Genomic DNA, 21,831 nt, shown 5'->3' with positions numbered 1-21,831 from the left:
TTTTGGTAGTGGGAAGAGAGGGGGCTACGGGAGTGACTGCTGTGAGAAGCTGCCAGAAGCTTCCTATGTGTCCAGTGAAGCCAATGCCAGCTGGCTCCAAGACAGACCCACTGCTGTCCAAGGCCGAGCTCCACAAGCAACAGTGGCAGTGCCTCTCTGATAACACACTTAAGGGACAAATAACCCCTGCACAATTGCCCCTGGAGAGAGGAGTGAGACCTTGTAAGAGAAACAACTCTGCAGTCACCAAGTTCAGTGAAGAAGGAGGTGGAGGAGGTGCTCCAGGTGCCAGAGCAGAGATTCCCCTGCAGCCCATGGTGAAGGAGCTGTCTCCCTGCAGCCCACGGAGGTCTGGTGGATTTGTGACCCCATGGGGGACCCATGTTGTCTGTTCCCAAAGGACTGCACACCATGGAAGGGACCCATGCTGGAGCAGTTTGTGAAGAACTGCAGCCCATGGGAAGGGGAAGTTTGTGGAGGATTATCTCCCATAGAAGAGACACCACACTGGAGCAGGGGAAGAATCCGAGTCCTACTCCTGAGGAGTGAGGAGCAGCAGAGAAAACATTTGATGAACAGACCAAATCCACCATTCCCTATCCCTCTACACTACTGGGGGAGAGGAAGGGGAAGAAAATGGGGAGTGAAGTTGAGCCTGGGAAGAAAGGAGGGGTGGTATGAAGGTGTTTTTTAGATTTGGTTTTATTTTCTCATTACCCTAATCTAATTTTATTGGTAACAAATTAAATTAACTCCTCCATGTTGAATCTGTTTTTCTCACGACTCTAATTGCTGAGAGATCTTTCCCTGCCCTTATCTCAACCCATAAGCCTTAAGTTATATTTCCTCTCCCCTGTCCAGCTGAAGCAGTCGAACAGCTTTGCTGGGCGTCCAGTGTCCAGCCAGGGTTAACCACCACAAAGATACAGCTTTTTCATGAGGTACATTTGAATGAAGAGAAACAAAATAGTCTAAAAAGATACACATAAAATCAGGGCATTCTGGTAGACATAGCAAAGTATTCTAAAAGGAAACTGAGGTTAATAAAGCTTAAAAAAAATAATATAACGATTTCATCTATACTCTAAAGTCCAAAGTTATTATTTGGGTTATGACACTAATAAGGTTCTCTGCTTACAGATTTATTGTGAAGCTAACAGCAGATAAAAATTTATCTGCTGTAACCAACAGGTCAATGTTTATAATTCTGCTGTTCAATTTCTGCCCAGTAGTCTAGTTTTACTCAGCACATTCACTATCACCACTGCTTTTTTCTTAATTAAGAAGCTAATATTGCTTGAGGAATCTTCCTTCCTCTTTTCCTCTTTCCACTGTACTGATTAATTGGAAATCCCTTAATAGACTTACATATGAACTGTTTTGCAAAAGGTCCTTCAGAATAAGAAAATCACTTGTTGGGAAGAGGGGGACAGGTTTTAGAGGTTTTTAATTTATTCTTAAACAATAAAAGGAACAGTTCAATTATTTCTAAACATAGCGTATTGGCAAATTATTCCTACAAGAACAGACCATTTCATTATATTATTAAGGAACAGACATGGTGACCAACATGCCTATCATTAACTTTGCCAGAAGGAACTATACACACATCATTCAGTTCTTCTGTTGTACAATTCCTTAGGAAATATTTACATTTCTATGCAGTTCCTCCAAATGAAATTCTGAAATGGTTTTCAAAACAAACAGCAGAAAATATTTTAAAGTTTTTCTGACTGTGAAATTAATTTTTAACACAAACAAATGCAACATTTCATTCTATAAACACACAGACAATAATTCAACAGAGAACTGAAATGGCTACTCTGGATCTTGGGCAGAAATTCACTAAAAGTCATCTAGTTTGTGGGGGATTCACCCCCACCCTTCTCTTGTTCATTCTCCAGGCACATATACAGAAGATGACTTTAAGTACTCAAAATATTTAGAGCTGTGCTCCTGCACAAGTCCAAGGTTGTACTGTTATAAGCAGCATTGTGCCTACTTTATGCTAAATCATCTTGCTGATTCTAGGTGACTACCAGTTCAGCAGGGAGGGACAACAAAATGGTGCTAGGCAAGTCTTAATTTCTTACAGTCAATATAATGAAGTGTGCTAATTACCTCTCATATGTCCTCTGAACAGCTGGCATGTTCTTTCCATTATTGCACAAAGAATCTCCACTTTAGCATCTGCTTGTTGGATTTGGGGTGGGAGTGTTTTGGAACTAAAACATTTAGGTATTTAGATGGACAGTCTGCATCATGGGGTCACTGAAAGCAAGTGTCCACTTTCTTGAGAAAGTTCCAGGATCTGGTTCCAAAATGAGTAAATGTATGAGCAAACAGAATTGATACAGTTAGTACCCAGGAAAAGATTAGGCTTTCAGATACAACTCACAACCTCATTACTTCCTTCTGAGTGGCTGTAGCCAACTTCTTGGCAAATGTGCTTGCTAGATTCTATAAATCCTTTCTGGAATATTTTTACCTCCATTTGTATCAGTGCTAATTAAAATGCACAAATCAATTTATACCACCATTCTATTCTTTTTACTGTGTCCAATATCACAAGAAAAAGGATCAGAAAAAAATAAAATCTATGCCTGAGAAATTAAAACAATTTCACCTGTCTGACACAATACACAATGTATACTGATAAAGCTACTGCTAAAATGGATCTTTTAATAAAATAAATAAAAAGAGATTTCTTCATTCTGCTACAAAAAATATGATATATTCAGTTATTTATCAACTGAAGAGGATGTTATGTTGTTATTAAAAATACCCAAATGTTTTAGTAGCCCGGAAATACACACCATGCACATAACTCCATGTTTTTATACTCTGCAGGGATAAGAAAGAGTCGGCATTTCCTTCCCTGCTACTAGAGGATCACACGAATGAACAAGTATTATGAAGAGTTTGGATTTGGTTTTAAATCAGTCTTCCAAAGTTTCAGTATTTGTGGCATTTCTTCAAATGTCAAATATCTTCTAACTGCACTCTAAAAGGACTAAATTACAGCTGTTTGTATAAAATCCAAAGATCCAAACTAAAAATAAAACAAACAAAAAAACCCCAAACCACCTTTTAAAATCAGAAATAGCATGCCACTGGGCAAATTAATATCGACCAAGTATTTTTGTGCTATTTAACAATTCACTAAAATGATTTATTAAGGTTGCTTAAATAGTCTCTCTTGCATTGCAAAGTTTTTCAATTCTGATAATAGGGGGAAACAAAATTGACTTTATACAATATATATCTGGTTTATTTATTGTTCAGTCAATACTAGGTATTAGGTTCAAGCACTTGCATATGGCGTTACAGACTAAAAGAAACTATTTACAAGACTAAAAGAAACTATTACAATTGTTTTGTAATCCATTCCTAGAAGAATTTAAAATGAATATGAGAGAAATTCCAGGCACATTATCACCTAGATTTTATTTACTCATATATAACATGTGAGATTTCAGATGTTAAGAGTTTGTATTTTGTTGTTACTACATGTAACACAGAAGCAAGAAGAGTTTCTCAAAATAATTATTATTGTTCTGGAAGCAATATTGGGTTACTATCTATTATCCAAAAATAAAAAACAATTTCATAAACGATGATAAACACAGAAGTTGATCTATTAAAACATTATACATTTTTACTAAAATTGAAAGTTGCAGGATGAAAAGGAAAATATGTAGACATCAGAGTGTTAGGATTCCCAAAGGCATTATTAAGAGCTGTACACAGCCATACACATTGCAAATCTGCAGGTGTATGAAAGTTTTCTGCCTGCTCAGAGCAGTTTAGATAAGTTATTGAATTTTTAGACATATGCTATTGATTTCTTAGTAGTCTAATTAGAAGGTTCTACTAATTATCACTAGAACCACCTTAGATATCCAACAAAACTTAGAAATTAACCACCAGTTTAAGAAGCAGTGGAGTATATTGAGGGGAATACCACAAGTCTGCCCTGATCTTATATTCTTTCATAGACATGGGCTTATGTCTCATAGTAGACAACTAGATAGACACTGCAGATGGGCTTTCCAAATGATCCAGGTCAGTTGTACTCACTGGAACTGTTCTTTGCGAGAAGAATTCGAAAGTGAACAATGTGTGATAGACTCTGCTTACCTGTGGGTGCTGTAGCTTCACATAAGCAGAAGCTCGTTTCACATACACAGTTACTGGGTTGAGACCTTTTTCCCCAACTCCTAATACATACCAGAACATAAAAGAAAAGTTTGCTGCCAACACAGCTCCAAAGCATTCCTCCAGTGCTTTATTAATTGAACAAAACTATACAAATACATAATGTGAGGGAAAAATACAAAGTAGCAAGAAGAGATTGGATGACATATTTTGCCATTAAACTTCTTATCGGGAAGTTACTTTGGCAAGGTAGGTGTGTGTCCAGCAAGTAACCAGTGATCAGAGCTCAATTTCCTAGTGGTTTGCTTTGAATAGCAGGATGTTTGATACCCTGCACTAAGATAAAAGATAAAACAAATATAAATTACTAGCTAAGAGGCACACAGTCACTGAATAGGTGGTTTGTATCACTGACATTAAGAGATTAGCTACATTTCTGCTGGTCCATTTGCCTTCCAGATAAGGTAAAAAAACCCCAACAACCTCCAGAGACGGTATGTGGAAATTTCTGCATTTCCTTCCACAGGGTAACAGAGACATTTCAAAGACTTTTTAAAAGAAAAACTGAAGTTTACTTTTCTTTCTACATTCTTAGCATATTTGACTATGTGATATTTGTAGCTGAGAAAGGTCCACTTTCAGTAAGAAAATGAAAACAAATACAGTTATTTAAGTATTAATAAATATTTCTAGACATTAACTCTGAATAATGCAACCTCATACAATGGACATCAAAATACAAACTAATAATTTCAGCTCTAACATGGTAGCAGTCTAAGCTATCATTAAATTTCAAGATCTTCAACTCTAGTGAATCAAGTTTTGATCAAAAGCTATGATAGATCATATCTTTACAACAGTCTTCCTTACTTAAGTAGATTAGTTCCTTTTCTTGAGTTGCCTTAACTGGAGGTAAGTCTTTATAAACAACACAAATGGACATCACTTTTTCTGTGACCTTCATTATACTGACCCATTGAAAGGAACTAATCTGTGCTGTTCTGAAAACATACAAAAACAAATTATCCATGATAAAGGAAAGTTTTAGTTCTAAACAACAGATGGGATTAGGAGGATTATAGAAAAGGTTACTCCTTAATATGAGTCATTTTAAAAGGGTGAACTCATCAGCCACTGAAGTAGTTTCCATTCAACCTGTAAAATATATAAAGTGGGCACAAATGGAGAATGTGTTAATTTACAACTGGAAAAGCTTTCTTAACATTTGAGAACTGCTGAACTTCTATGCAAGTGTTAAATAACTAAGAATGTGTATCTCATCATACATATTAATTCTCTCCCTCTCTCTTTTTTCTCAAGGTTTTCTACTCTCAGTTTCAAAATCTCTGCAAGAGGTAGAAGATGAAGATATGTTGCTAACCACACTAAATCTAGGAAAAACTCTTCGAAATGGAGATAAAGCTCTGAACAGAGGAGCTATACCTTTGCTGAAGCATTACAAGACTGAAGACAGCATTGTTTTCAATGAAAAGAATGATGGAAACATGGAGTTTTTGGTGAGTTCAGTTTTACATTTTGGCTTAATTATAAAAAGGAAATTTATTTATACCCCTTTAGAAAGCAAGTACAATAATTTAAAGCAACAACCTGGTAAATATACAAAAATATCAGTTTAACATACCATAGTCAAGAAAAAAATTTTCAGCTTTAAGTATCTAGTGCCAGGATTTTGAATGTGTAACTTGGACAGTTGAATTAAATCTGATTTTTACAGAACTATATGTAGCCAAAGCTTGCGGGGGGGGGAGAAAGCCTATATTTATGTTTGATTCAGCATGTCCCTATATGCAGCAACAGGTTTTTAACTTCGCCAAACATGAGGCTCATTATTTCATTATGTTCTTTACCATTAAACCTTTTCAGCCAAAGATGTAATGCAGGTCATTACTTTTAACCTATAAACATAAAATAGTTGCACTGTGAAGTATAAAGTATAAAATGTGAACACAACTGACTGTAAATAAAGATAAACCACTACTCTTGTTTTCCCTCAAAACAGGACACGGGTTCCAGACGTGATTTCTTAAATCATGTTAGGCCAATCAACTTAGGTAGAAAACAACTACTGAAGGGAGCCATGGCTTTTCCAGCTGACACTGAAATTCAAAATATTGAACCAATACAGGAAAGAGAAACCACAGATGAAGAAAATTCAGCTAAATTCCCTATAGGAAGAAGAGATTTTGACAGTAAATAAATTTTATTTTTACGTAAAAAATCATTTCATTCTGGTGAAGTACAGTGCAATGTCAATATAGCAATTTGATAAAATTTCACGTAGAAACTCCATGCCTGTTGTGAATCAGTGCACAGGGGAGGGAGCATTTTTTAAATTAATGTTTTCAGAAGCCATAAGAATTCTAGTTCTTTGCAGATTTAAACCTTCAGTTTGTTTTTTTTCCTCCCTTAGTCCTCAGGTGTATGCTGGGAAGAGTCTATCGACCTTGTTGGCAAGCATGAAAACTATTGATCGGCACAACCATCTTTGAAGATTAAACATTTTATTGTGAATTTAATGCAATTTGAAGTTACTGTGTTTTAGTGTGGCTATACATACGCATCCAAAAATAGTTTCCCATCACATTGTAGAGGGATATGTAAATCATCACCAAAAAGCACGTACTGCAATTACTAACAATGTATTGTTATTATAAAATAAAAGACTTCAGCATAATCCAGACTTGTAATAAGTTGTCTAATATTATACAACAAGCTACTTTCAATTATTTGAGTATGAAAGGAAGTAATTCATGAATTTCACCCTTTTTCTCACAAAATTTTACAACTGTCAACATACCATGTGTGTCAAAACAAAAACCTATAGTCGAAAAAATTGAGTTAATTTTGCCTGACCAGCAATCAACTTATTCTTACTTGAAGTTTTGGTCTGTTTTCTTCTACCCCCAATTTTGCTGTCCAATTCCTTCTGAGAGTTGTTTGAAGTCTTAAGTCTTTTAGCATTTTTTTGCAAAGATGGTTCACTTTCCTTGTCACAGATTACTTTGTCATTATTCACATCCATCTGTTCATTCCTGGAGTTCTTGTTCCTTGGCTGACAACTCAGCTTTCCCATTTCTGTACAACTTCTAGTCTGGTGAAGACTTTCAGAAATAGTTCCAAGCACTGGTACATCAAGACATGAATTTGTACCTTCTGTCATGTAAGAATATAAAAAACATGTGAAGAAATAAAAAGTTACCTGGGAATATACATCCCTTTTATACCAAGACTGTCACGTTATTTTTTTTAATCAAAACTAATGTTCCATCAATAAAACAAAGCTATGCTGGCCATTGCAATCACATTTGTTATATTGTCACAAAATGGTATTGCTCTAAAACATATAATAGCAACTAACTTAAGGAAGTGGATTTATAACTTTAAGATATAACTTTAAGATATTGGAAAAGAGGTTTAAAGGGTATAGAAATTTTGTATATGATGTAATTTGAAGTGGATTAAAACATTTCTCTCCCCTTTTAATGGCAAAAGTACAGATTTCACTTAGCTGACTTTTGTAAAATAAGAACAAACGTTATGTAATATATGTAACACATATAGGTTTTTTACCTCAAGATAGCATCAACACGTAATTTTCAAACATTCATATTTTCAAAGTATTAGCATCACAATTTTAATTCAGAGATTTAACTGATTATAGCATGCACAGAACAATGAGACTTTTTTTTTTTTCTTGAAAACATAGTTATACTTGAGTTCTACTAAAGGTTTTTTGGATAGCATTTCAAATATTAGCTATCACATTTTCTTATTCAATCCTACCACAGCTTACCTGTCCCATATCCAGCTTTCAGGTGTTGCTTTGGTGCAGGATGTTTGCAGGTTGGAATTTCAAGAGAATGCTGATGACCCATTTCACTCAAATCATTTTTATATGTACATGCAAACTGGGATTTAATTGAAGATTGCTTCATCTGCAAATAGCAATCTGCTATTAGCTTTAAGTATTCACAAAAGTAAAAAACAACACCTGCAAGATTAGTAAAACAAGCTTTCCCATTCTTTTCACATAAAATACTAGAAAAAAAGAGTATGCTCACATTAAAAAAAAAAAAATTAAGTGTTCATTTACAAAGTTAAGGGCTTTCAAGCATACTCATATTATGCTATTAAAAGTCCTAGAATAATTTAAAAAAATCTTTTTTTCAACTTTTTCAGAAAGTTACACATTAACCATTAGAGCTTCAACTTAAGGCTCTCTGCCTTAAGTTAACCCCTTCTTTTAGCAGGCTGCAGACGCTACTGCTTTGAGTGTCATAGCTACTACAGTCAATTTTTACATGTATAGGTCATCATCTTTGAGATGTCAGTTCATAAATGCCAAATACAGGATGAGTCTCTCCACTTAACCAACCTGTACATAGAGGAAAGTGTAACAGCAACACAGAAAAGGAATGATAGATAATATAAACTAAGCTTCACTATACTTATACCTAAAAGTGGAATATAAAGTATTATTTCAGATTCCCATTTACTCACAAAATAAAGCCATTTTAACACTGAATGCCAGTGTCTAACTCCACGTTTGCCAGAACATACCCATAATAGCCTAAGTTGCCAGAAATCTACAGTATTGAAGAACCCTTCTGTACCTGATTCTGCATACTCATCTCCACCTCCTAGTCTCAGAAGCAGGGAACGTAGTCTCATAGCACAGATAAATCAAAATATTTGGTTCAAATATAAAAAATTAAATAAATTTTTTCAGTATATCCATATATAATGGAATTAGTGGTTACAGGTCGAATTTTCTCAGTTTACACTTAAGTCACAGCTTCATATCAGCTTAGAATTTCAGGTCAAGTGTGGTACTTTCTTTACAACTGATCGTAAATGCTATAGATTCTGAAAGACAAAATCTGCCCTCACTTCTATTTGAAAGTGTACTAGATTATACAAATTATGTTGAAACATATAGCACAGAGTAGATAATTACAATAAATCTGGATTTTTAGCTAATAATTCTATTACAATAGCACAGGTGAATTCAAATAAATTTGAGCTGAATAGGTGCTACAGCACAAACATCAAGAAAAAGAACAAGCAAGAAACACTGTTACAGAAGAAATGTTGCTATATAACTATATAGTAGGAGTAATTTGTTGAATAAGAGGTTTATAGCCACTTTTCTGATTAAAAAGATTGCATTATGCAAGTCTATTTTTCTTCTTAGCATTAGCATGATAAAAACTTACAGTTCTGATTTGACCCTTCGAGATATAATTTTCTTCCAACTCAAATTCTCAGATTTAGACAGAAGGAAAGAAAATAGTGTTCCCAGAAGCCTCCTTTCACAGAGGACTTCATCCCCAAAATTCAGTCACAATTTCTGCCACTTTCATCAGATACTGCTTTCATGCATATAAGATAATAGACCTAAGCTTATCACTGAAATACAACTTAATTATCTCTTCATGATACCGGATGAACATATCTCTTCTGCTGGCCGGATGAACATACCTAGTATATTTGCAAAAAATATTCCATTCATTTACAGAAACATAGTTGATCTTTCTAGTTTAATGTGTCTGTACATATGTGGTTTTACTTTAAAGCTCAGTATTCCCTTCAAGACTTAAAAAGTCCCAATTTTCCCAGTTGTCCATCATTCCCAAACTGCAATTTATCTGCACCAGACAACAGATTGGGAAAGAAAAGCAGATTTAACAGGGTGAACCAGCTAGCCTGACTCTCAACAATTCAAATCTTTTTTAAGTGTTAATCTGCTCTGTACTTAAAACATTTACCAAAATAAGACCATATACATAGTTCATACATTTACAAGGTTTTGTATGCTTCAAGATTATGCCTCAGCTCACTGACCTTTTAAGTAGAATCATTGAATATCCTGAGTTGGAAAGGACTCGCAAGGATCATTGAGTCCAATCCCTGGACCTGCACAGGAAAGCCCCATGAATCCCACCACGTGCCAGAGAGCATTGTCTTGAACTCTGTTGAGCTTGGTGCTGTGACCACTTTCCTGGGGAGCCATTCCAGTGCCCAACCATCGTCCAGGTAAAGAACTTTTTCCTAATATCCAACCTAACCCCCCCAAAAAGCTCCATGCCAATCCCTCAGGTCTTATTGCTGGTTGCCAGAGAGAAGAAATCGGTGCCCATTGTAAGGAATCTGTAGACTGTATATATCATTAACTTTATGCTCTTTTCAGAAAGTGTTTTGAAGGATAAGCAGCTGTCTAGTTTAAACTTAATCAACATCCTATTGTACAATTACAATATTAAGATAAAGGACTTATGTTTCCTTTAAGTTTAAGGTTACTGTAATATAAGTGAAAAATATTTTTCTGTATTTGATATGTTTCTGAAAAACTTCATCTTAATCCTTTAAAAATTCCTCAATTTTCAATTACTGTTCAGCAAATGACACACATAAAAAATTATGCAACAATAACTTGCACATATTTCTACTGCATATTCACATTGCAAGAGACAAGTAAGCTACAGTTTGTGCTAAGTTGCTGAATCTATAATAAATACAGCACGAAGAACACCAAACATGAGCAAGCAAGCCTACAACTAACAATAAATCCAGTTATTTTTTTAATGAACATAGGGTTTCTTTTTACCACTCCCATCTGACACTTCACTGATTAAGTTTGCAAGGACAGAATATGTGGAGTCAAAAGACAGAAATCAAGTTGAAATCCTGAAAAATCCACCTGTGTCTCAACTTCACTGAACCTTTAAAAACGTGTTGCATCACATACCATGTAGTCACGTGCAAACAGTACACAAAGCTCTACAAAATCAGACTGTTGATGCTAATGCTAATCTAGAGGGTATATATAAAGAGTGTAAGACACAATTTGTTGAAGGAATCAAACCTTCTAACCGGTGTAGGAATGTATAATCAGTAATAAAAAGAACTGTATTACACTGGGTGAGGTAGCAATGAGCAAATTTTAACAGCCTGAAGGCAGCATAAAGAGGCAGAAGTTTAACATTGAATTAGGAAATAGAGCTTCATTGGAATGTTTTTAAGAAGAAAGATCAACCTAAAACTTAATTGAAGCACACATAATGAAGGCAGTCAACAGCTTGAAAAAGCTCTTAGAATAAAATAAAAAGCTTCAGAAAAAGCACTTAGAGTTCTTTTATATTAAATTCCCTGAAATCCACTGCTTTAAGAGCACCACCCCAATGACCCACAGGTCTGGGAGAGGAAAAATGTTGGGAGATCAGTTTGCTAATTGAGTAGTTGCACGCAAATGGCATGCAATGAACTCAAGACTTAGTATCCCCTCTCCTCTTCACAAGCAAGTGGCATGTTGCTGTTATCCCTATATCAAGAAAGAAATACTGCTGCATTTAAGAAAAAAAGGGTTCACTGTTATCACTGTTCAGCTGGAAGAAAGTATAATAGAATTTAAGACAGTGTTTCAGCACAAGTAGGTCAATCAGGAGTCCTAATGAGTAGATAAAGAAGGACATTCTCCCACCTTGATATCTGTATCTAAAGAAATTTTTCAGTTGTTTGAGATGCCCATATAAAACATTCATTTTTATATGGAATATTAATGGTGTATGCTCTATTTATTTCTGAAAGTTAGATTATAATCTATTCCAGATCTCCTTTCAGCATCTGCATACAGACAGTACTGCCAATATTTAGTCACTAAGAAAGTTGAGATTTGGGTTTTATACACTGGAATGGCATAATAGAATTTGAAAACCTGCATCAGTAACAACAAACACATGTTTTTATTTTCTAGCCAAACAACTAGAGTACTATCTGGATGAGAAAAAGAGATAAAAAGAAAATTTATTTTCTCCACCCTTACTCTTGTCCTTTTAAAAAAAATATTCAAGGTAAGTTGAAAGAGAAAGCTGAAGAAGGGAAGAGGGTGCAAGGGGAAGAGTAACAAAACAATAAATGGTATCATTGCCAAACCAAGGCATCATGTTATTCAAGCATAAAAAATATCCTGAATAGCCCAGGTTTTAATTGTACCAAAAGTATAATTTTATTTTTTTTAGCATGACATTGTACCAGCCTTTTGCTATCTCAAAATAACCTGCTACTGTTTTGAGAATATAAGTCTCAAATCACTTCACTATTGGTTTTTGAAAGTATTCAAAACTCACAGCTATGGATCCTAAATAAAGTAATTTAGGGGTCTTGTAGAAACAAAAATGGTGTTTTCTATATAAATGTGGTTTATCAACCGACACCAAGTTTTTCTTCAGATACTGTGCTAAACATAACCTTTTCCTTCTCTTCTATCCTCTACTAAACTACTAGTGACTTTAGTGTTCTCTGTTCTCCACAATTATAGTCTGCTTAGGAAATAAATATTTCTTGCTACAATAGATGAGACTACTACATGAGGAAGATTGTCTTCTCTATTGCTATGAATTTTCTGTTCACAATTATAGTGGGCATAAAGAAAACTCTTGATAACTTCCTGTTGACAGTTTTCCAAGTCATAATTTATTTGTCCTGGAATTACAAACAGGCAAAACAATTCTCTCAAGTAACAGCACTTAGAGAACTAAGAAATGAAAAATAAGAGCAGAGCATGAAGCTAGATATTAAGTCATTTTATAGAGACATGAAAAAGTCACATGAGAAAGGCAGACAGAGATTTTTTGCTTTGTGGAGTTTTTTTCTTGGAAAGATTTCTATACACAGTAAAATTACAATGAACTTCAAGCATGCCAAGATTTGTTAGAGTTCTTAAGCCACAAATTCTTTTTAAAACTAAAACTGCAGTTATGTTCCCAGTTGGAGGGAAATAGTGCCTCATATAGGAAAGGTTGTCTCCGGTTACATGAAGAAAAAAAACATGCCAAACTACTGAAAGTCCTTGCAGCTGTTTCAGGGTAAGTGTGTTAACAATGCAGCAGGATTTCTAAAGTAATATATCAAAAGGCCAAAACAATCTTAAATTTACAAAAAAAGATCTGTTACTCTCTTATATACTGCATGCTCACAGCCTAATAACTTTTGTCCTTCCCTTCTTAACTCCTGAAGTTCTCAGTTTCACCCAATCCCCTTAGTTCAGGAACAGTATTTTACCTACAACTCACAAGTTTCATTCATATTTTGCAGTGCAGAAGAAAGATGAAAATCTTAATATGCAATATTTTTGTTGTCCTAAATTGCTCTTCAACCAAAACAAAGTAGCTTATTGTAACAGTCTGTCCATTCCCCTCTCACACCACTAAGCAGGACTTTAATAACCCCATTGAAATCAACAAAATAAGTAGTCAGACAACGGGGTACCTACCCATTTCATATTAACAGAAGTATGATTCAAAGAAGCAAACATAAGGTTGGATGAACCCTTTTCAGATAAAATAATTCTCCCCTGTACAATTAAGTTTTCTACATATTTCTGTAAAGCAGAAAAGAGTGGTAAGGACAGCTGACAAGACATAACTCAATAGATGTTCTACAGACCTTTCTGTACTAAAGATTCCTTCTACGAAGTACCCTTCACCAGAAGACATTTCACTGAAACAATAGCTAACAAACCTGAAACCACATTGTCTCTCAAAGGTAGACTTTTAAAGGAATTTCTTATTATTTTTCTTACCTACTTCTGCTAGAGAAAATGGAACAATGCAACATGCTTGTTCCCCAGACTTCTTTCTCCTCAAGGAGTAAGAGCACCAGCTTTTCTTCCTAATAAATGCCATTATAGTTAGGTGATCTTTCTGCATTTCTTCCAGTATTTAATGAGGATTGAAAGACAAAAATATTTCTTTGTCACTAACTGTTGCCAGGCATTTGTTTTGGCACAATGGAAATATCCACAGACTATTTTTTTTTTTTGAACAGCAATTCCAGTTCATAACTATCTGGTTTTTTTATCCACTGCCCATATTTTCAGATACTGAAACACATACACATGATGGTGTGCCCTAGATCTAAAATATTATCAATCTGCACTCCTCTACATAATTCTACAGAAGTTGAGAGATCAGTTCCTCTTAAAGAAAGAGAGGACATAACAATTTTCTCTCTCACTTTTTCTTTAAATTTATTTTTAGTTTAGCTGTTTCTTTTTTTACTTTCTAGATTGTCCAAAATTTCTTTATTTAACACATATATATTGATGGGACTCAGCATACAAGCAAACTAATCACCATTAGTGTATTTTTCTTCTCTCAAATATCATGGAAAAGGAAATTTTTGTGGGACAAGTTCTAATGAGAGATCTCAATTTATATTATAGACTAACCATCTAACACCTATCAGAGTCAGCATGGTAAAAAGGTCCTTAGGGCAATCTTTTGTAACTAAAGCTACCATCACACATACAGCAAAAGAAACTTCTCTGAAGAACCACAGATATTGAAAAGAAACATCATACTGCTATTCTCTTATTCAAAAAACAAATGTCTGATAGCTCTTCTGAATTGATTGCTAACATAAGTGCATTCTGCATAACGAACTGTGAATTTTACAAGCAACCTGTACCTATTTCAAAATGGTTGCATGGAATAATAATGAAGACTGATACTCAGTGTATGAAGGTGGTACATATTACTACAGGACTTGAGATTTATGGTCATAGACAAGGAATTCTTTGTGCTATGTGCTGTACAGTAAGGACATAGCAAAATTTATTTCTACCAAGAGACAATACAATCCAAGACAAGAAATATATGGATTCACAGAGAAAGGAACTGAAGTTAGTCATTGTAATGGGCATCCATCTCAACACAAAACACTGCTAAGGCTTGGGGAGAGGTTGATTTAAAGGTACTGAAAAAGGTTTTAAAGGAGTATAATGAGTTCTGCAGATCACTATAGGAAATCCCTTCAGCCATAAGAAACAGTATAAAAGACAGCTAAAAGGGCTCATCTGAAAATTAACAAATGAACAATGAATACTGGTATTGCAGGTTGAACGTAAGCAAGAACAGATACCTCAAAGCAGCAAATCAGAAATAATCAATGGATTTGGAGAGGTTAAAACAAGTAGGCTTATATGTACCACAACATAAAGGAACAGACTGAGATACAAACAGTAGAATGGCATCTAGTGTCTAATCACTTTAAATACAACTTTTTATATGGCAATCTCAGTGAAGAAAAGTAGGCCAAAGCCACAACTATCAAGTCCAAGAAAAATACACAGCAGCATCTTAGAAAGTAAAATGAGTACTTACTAAATTACAGTTGAGTAGACATATAGATAGAGAAAAACATATCCCAGAGGTGTTATGGAGTAGAAATACAACATGTACAATGTCATCTTCAGTGTTAAATATACCAGGAAAGACAGACATATCAAGATCAAAAGCTGGGTATCCACAAGATGGTATAGAATTAACAAAAGATGTCAGTTTTGACATGAGGGACACTTAGGTCAGTTGTAGGTGTGTGAACTGTTGATAGCTGAAGTTCCATTTGTATTCAGATGTATTCAGTCACAAAGAAGGTACAGAAAAAGAAATGAAGAGAAAGACAGGGACCTAAAAATGTCTTCATACAAAAAGAAAGAAAACGAAGGAGTAGAAACATGCAAAAGAAACTGCAGAAATTGTTAGGAAGGTAGAGAGAAAAAAACAGAAAAAGACAAAATGGAAGATCAACATTTTAAGAAAGAAAGTAGGATTTTATGTGAGAGGATGGAGATCAAATATGAATGATAGAGAACTATGCAAGTTTTAGTTACAAAAGTCACTAGTTTTTTGGTAACAGCCATTTCAGTTGACTGGAAGGAGAAGCACGACTAAGGTGAGCAGAGGAATACCAGAATAATAATTCCATACTTCACAGGAATATAGCATAGTTTAGATGCCAATGTTTAGCCAATACACAGAAAAGAGAATTGCAAAGATAATGTAAAACACTCAGACATCTTACCTTGAGTAAGAGGACCCTACGCTGAGGGTATAACTGAGGAATATTTACACTCTGACCTGCATGATTTTATTTTCACTTTTTTAAATGGAAAAACATCTTGAGATATTTGGCCTCAGTTCCATGCTGTACGTGGTCTCACTGGTACAATAGGATATAATAGAAGAAAGCCATAAAGAAGACTGATTGTGATTACTAGAGGCAGTTAAGCAGCCTCAGTGTTGCTCTAAGATGTGACTTGTATAGCTCCAAGCAGCTATTCAGTTCAACATGTTGCTCATGTTACCAGCCACATTGCTAAAACAGGGAAGAGAGTTCACCATCATTAATTTAATCTAGAAAAGATAATACTAAGTAACCTTTACAGTCTTCTAACATGCCAAATTAAGTTTAGGAGTGTGAACCACAGACTTTAGACCTGTCACTTGTTCACTTTGAATTTTGGTTTCCATAAGACAAAAGGTAATTTATATTTTGATATAATCTTCCTCAATTATATTAGGCACCTAGTAAGCATCAAACTCAGTCCTAGAAGTTGACTGAAAGATCTCAAAAATTATTGGCTAAAATCAGATGTTTTGTTCCATTTTGCTACAGGTACTTCTATTTCATCAATCACAGTAAAGCAAGACTAGGACAAGTATTAAATTAACAATAATCATAGGAGTCACAGAACCCTTATCAGAGTCAGGCACCACAAAAGCAGCACAGCAGACTGCCATAATGAACTTTTGCAAGCAATTCCTGCTCCTGAAGTAGAACTCATCTATTCAGAGGCATCTGAAAGAACTACTATTTGCACAGAAATCAGAGTAGTTAATCCATTTTTAAATTAATAAAATTGTTTCCAAAAAATTTAAAATATTTTCATAATATGAATCAGTCTCTAAACTCATATTTTTTGATTGTTTCTGTTAAAAACATATGTTTCCAGCAAATGTCTCAAATGTCACAGGTAATTACTTTAGATAATCATTTTTGCACTTTGATAATGAACACAGCTGTTCATGGATCCGGTTACAAAACCTCCATTTAGATAAGAAAATTATCTATTTCAACATTTTATGTAAACACCATAACACATTTTTGCTATTAATTGAGTAAAGCTGCAATTTAAATGTGTTGTTTATATAAAATTAATATAAAGAACATTCTTTTTCAGCTTCAATCTTTCATAATTTGCCTATGGCTTTCAAACTAAATTTCACCATAATTAGTACATGTGTCCAAAATGCCCATCATTCCCTCAATCCCAAAAAAAAGACTCAGAATTAACTTGGATCATATTTAAAATGCATGCTAGAAATACTGATAGTGCTTTTGATTTTAATGTCTTTCTGCCTCTTAGATATGTGCTATTGTGTTCAAGTTTACCTCATGTCCAGTGACAGAAAGATATCTTCCATTGTTCTGGAACTAATTCTGATGGCTTAAAACACCCCTTATATACTAATTATGTTTGTGTTTTTACACGCTGTCAGTTTGTAAAAAATATTATGTTGCTACTTTTATTTAGCTCTCTGTTGAAATACTGCGGAAGACAAGCTCTGCCTCCCTTCATAATCACAACATGCAAGTTTGGCAATTTTGAAGAAAAACAACTATGTAAATGCAGTACACTGGAAGACTGCAATTTTTGCAAACATTGAAGTTGTTCTTTTTAATAGTGTCTCCCACAATACCAACATATTCTTGTAATGCTCCATTTCATCTACAAAGTAGTAAACCCTAACATCTTTATTTTATTGTTCACAAAGCAATGTTATGCAAACGTCCTCAGATTGGTACAAAGAAAAAGCATCAAAAGAGAAAAAAGCAATGAAAAAGTCATTATTACACTTCCACAATGCCTGTATTATCAGAACTGAAATCAGGTGCCTATGTTCAGTTTTACCTCTGTTTTCCACTAGCTTGTTTTATTGCTATGGTCCTGAAACACACAGATGGGTAAACGAAGAGATAAAGATTAATCCAGTTTACCTCCATTAAGAAATCTTCATTAGGAAGTGCTTTTAAGTTTAGAGCCTTTCTCTTCTGGAGTTTTAGATATTTCCATTCATATCACAATACTGTTCGAGTTGGGCCAATTACCACAAGCTAATCACAATGACACTTCTTCAGCAATGGGATACATTTCAGCCAGGTATTTGGGTATTTTAACACTGTTATTTTCATTTTATCACTATTATTTTAGTGCCTTCATATTTGCGTAGCAATTTCTACACAGTACCTTAATTACTTTTTCCTTCGTAGATTTCTGAATACGTTGTCTAAGAGGTTTTGGAGAAGATCCATTGGATTGTGTCGGAGATCTACATTAAAAAGAGATAAGAAGTATTTAGAACATGTAAGCAATTAGTTAAGAAAAATTGTTACCATACCTAGTTCCTCAGGAACAGGAAGGCAAGTACCTTCCTTAGTAACCACATGTACTGTGACAACTGAAGAGAGCACAATGAAACCAAACCTACAGCTCCAATTTCTGGTATCATTTTGCAGTATGTTTAAAATATTGTGGCTCTGCAGCCACAGTATTATTACATGTCATGCTGGTGATGAGTTTCCAACCCACCATTCTATTTACACCCCCTTCTATAGCGTCTGGTTGATATTCAATATAATTTGCCTCATATTTATAGATTTTTCAACAGAAATATACAAAATGTTTCCACCCTCTTCATTGTAGTATGTAAATAGTTATATCGATGAAAATATTTGATGCATATATATTGCAAGAAATTATTGATGCATATAAAGGGGGGTTTTTGGTCTTGAAATAAAAACTAATCTGTGCATTTGTAAATAATTAGTTCCCTGTGTAAGCTCATGGCAGACCAGTGTGCACACAAGGACAGGTTTTTCAACAATAATTCACTCTTTATTTTATTTATTTAGCTAATTTTATTCAATTTTTTCATAAATAAAACTTCTTTATTTGTTTATTTCTAGTTGTCTGCTGCGAAGAACTTTTGCATGGCCTTGCAATGGTTCTGCTATTAATTACCAATAGATGCAGCTTCATCATGATAATGTCCATGCTATTGTTCTGGTTCACGAATCGTCTTTGTAACCCATGAAAAAAATTCTCAGCATCTTGTTTTTTCTCATAACTGATGTTTCCTCCAGACAAGAGATTGATTAAATCATCACTGCTTCTGCAGTGCATGGATAGGTTAGTTTCTTGTCAGTGCCCACAGAAATGGGTTTTCAAGAGATTCTTCGTTTAGAACACCACATCAACATGGGTATTCTTTAAACAGAAGGAAATTTTTAAAAAAGCAAGAAAATAAATGAGCATGAAATAATTACTGGTTTTAACATTAGTAGAACAGAAAGATGTTGGGAAGGATACAAAAATCCACAGCAAACACAAAGGTGCCTCAAATGTTGAATACCTGTTGAACTTGCAAAAACCAGAAAGAGAGAACCTTTATTGCAAAAAGTTATGAAAATATTTAATCCATGGTCACGTAAAACTTAACTCTAAAACATAAATAATATCATTAATTACATCAGAACCTCCTTACTTTGATTTCAATATAATCACTACATTTTTATATTTGCTTAAAAAAAATTTCAAATGCTATGGTAAAAATAGCACACTTCTGCCTTGCACATATCTTCAAAATACAAAAAATTTAGCAAGAGAATTTTATTTGAACTTCTATAATGATATCTAAGGAGAATATTTTCCAGCAGATTGGAATGAGGTGCTTGCAGAAGGAAAATATGTGAAGGATATACTAAAGGGCAGATTAAGTAAGAAAAACTTCAGCTTGGTTTAGAAACTTCTAAAACAAAGGGATGTAATACAGGGCTTATATTTTCAGTTTCCAAATAAGCATGCATTTCACAAATTATGATGAAAATATTTTTAATTAAAGCCTGTAAAATATTAAACAACAGAGTAGCTGCTTCTCAGTAGCAGCTTTTTTCAAGATTTCAGTGCAGAGAGATAAATCTACCTAATCTATCTAGAAGTTTATTAAGAGTAAAACAAAGAAAAAAACTTCTTGCAATGCCGATGTTTTGAGAAAAAAGATGCTCTCATATGATCTCAGTCTTCACCTGAAAAGTAACAGTGCTCTCTCCAACCAGAATCCAGACAAAACTACTCACAATAAATTAAATATATTCTAGGATTCTTGAGTAATGAAATCTCTAGAAACAAAAAAAAAGCATTTTGAAAAATCTCAAAATAATAACTACTATGTGGTTGAAAAACATAAACCAAAAACTATCATATGAGGTGACCAACCATCTGATGCACAAACTCAGACTATCAAGAATCTGAAAACTGTGGTGATGTTTATTACCAAAGATACTTCCATAGATGGGGTAAAGTGTTCCAGATTTACTACTAATAACAGATGGACAAAAAAAGCTGCAAACACTCTTGATCAAATACTTGAGACATAACTAAAAAGTGTACTGTAGGGATGCCTGCACATTGGCACAAATCAGAGTGACACCTTAGCTGCTATTCAGTGGAATATTGAAGTGTTCAGCATTCATAAAGCAATTGAAACCTTACAGCTGCTAGACAGATGAAGAACACAAAGATTTGATAAAAATTGATAATAGGTGTTGTTTGCAAGTTTCATTTTTTATTCCTAAAATAATTATTTAGGATCATAATTTCAATTCTTAGAGCAAATTAATCCTAAATCCAATTTGTATATGGAAACACATAGATAAATATTTAGAAAGTTATATATTGGAACATAAAATCTAAACCAAATTGACCAATAGGAATTACTAAGGAAAACACAACAATTGTCTAGATTATTATATAAATTCTCAGATAGCAGTACCTGCTTGTACCTACACCAAGAAGATTTGAGGTCAAATAAATGTCTTATCCTTTTGGGGAATATTCAAGAAAATTAGTTTAGCTGAAAAATTAAGTGAAGTGAGTGAAACCAAAGAACCCAGTGGGCAATCTTCTTCAGAAATAAATGATTTAAAGTCTATTTTAATTTGGAGAGTTGCTTTAAAAAAAAAAAAAAGAGTCAAGTTTCTAGCTCTGAATAGCAGTGTTTGTTTCAGAGGAATTCATGTGGGCCTTGATTCTATTTACACAGAGCATTAACCTGAATCTGAAGCAATGGAAAAACAAAAGACTGAAATCAGGGTTATTTCAAGCTTGTTACATAATGAAATAGGAACATATAGCTACAGCTATCCACAGGTATTTGAGAAGTGAAAGAAATATTCCATAGTGTGTTGTTATAAACTTTTATATTAAAATGATTATAGGTTTATTTAGAATTCCTAATAGCTAAAATTTTTTTTAAAGTTTTATTAGAATGTGCTTGCTCCTTTCGTTTCATAAAAGAGGTTGAACAATAAATCTAGTGGAACTCTTCAATTCTTCAACTTTTAAGATCTTCCATCTTCCAACTTAGGTATCTTGAAATTAAATATTAATCTGTCACTGGACAGCCCATATTTGAACTTCGAAGTACAAACTAAAGAGATGAGTATTTGCAATGTGCTGCAAAGGATTATCTTCATGGGGTTTGTGCAGCCCAGAAATGTACTCAAAGTCCATGTTACAAAAGTATCTTGAAGTTACAGAAAATACAAATTAGAAGGTAGAATACTTTTGAAAACTCAAGACTCCGCTAAAAATGCTTTCCCTTTACACCTAATCTCACAGTAGACTGCACTTTGGTCATTTGCCTTGTGTAAGTAACATCAACGCTTTGTTAGACACTCAGTATTGGATCTTTAAAAAAAAAAAACCAAACAAACTAGCACAACACAAACCCAAAAAAACCTTTTAATACT

At 34.2% G+C, this 21,831-nt stretch overlaps 2 protein-coding genes across 3 annotated transcripts in view; one reads left to right on the top strand and one right to left on the bottom strand.

Annotated features, from left to right (window-relative positions):
- The first annotated feature begins 5,368 nt into the window (after window positions 1-5,368).
- Window positions 5,369-6,912, top strand: PMCH (pro-melanin concentrating hormone). Its single transcript, XM_027661514.1, has 3 exons — window positions 5,369-5,675; window positions 6,179-6,368; window positions 6,590-6,912. Exons 1-3 carry the CDS (start codon window positions 5,427-5,429, stop codon window positions 6,637-6,639), a joined length of 489 nt encoding a protein of 162 aa, XP_027517315.1. The 5' UTR covers window positions 5,369-5,426; the 3' UTR covers window positions 6,640-6,912.
- PARPBP (PARP1 binding protein) overlaps window positions 6,832-21,831 on the bottom strand; it is a 41,799-nt gene continuing 26,799 nt past the window's right edge. The window contains exons 9-11 of one of the 2 annotated variants that reach the window (XM_027661487.1): window positions 18,269-18,350; window positions 7,973-8,114; window positions 6,832-7,332 (exon numbers count right to left, since the gene is read on the bottom strand). In XM_027661487.1, the coding sequence (XP_027517288.1) occupies window positions 6,998-7,332; window positions 7,973-8,114; window positions 18,269-18,350 (559 nt within the window). In that variant the 3' untranslated portion in view covers window positions 6,832-6,997. Of the gene's footprint in view, window positions 7,333-7,972; window positions 8,139-18,268; window positions 18,351-21,831 lie in introns of both variants that reach the window. The other variant, XM_027661478.1, reaches the window with a different exon arrangement.

Source organism: Corapipo altera, unplaced genomic scaffold (assembly GCF_003945725.1).
Source record: "Corapipo altera isolate COAL_440 unplaced genomic scaffold, ASM394572v1 1, whole genome shotgun sequence".
NCBI lineage: Eukaryota > Metazoa > Chordata > Aves > Passeriformes > Pipridae > Corapipo > Corapipo altera.
This window is presented reverse-complemented; position numbering and strand designations above follow the sequence as displayed.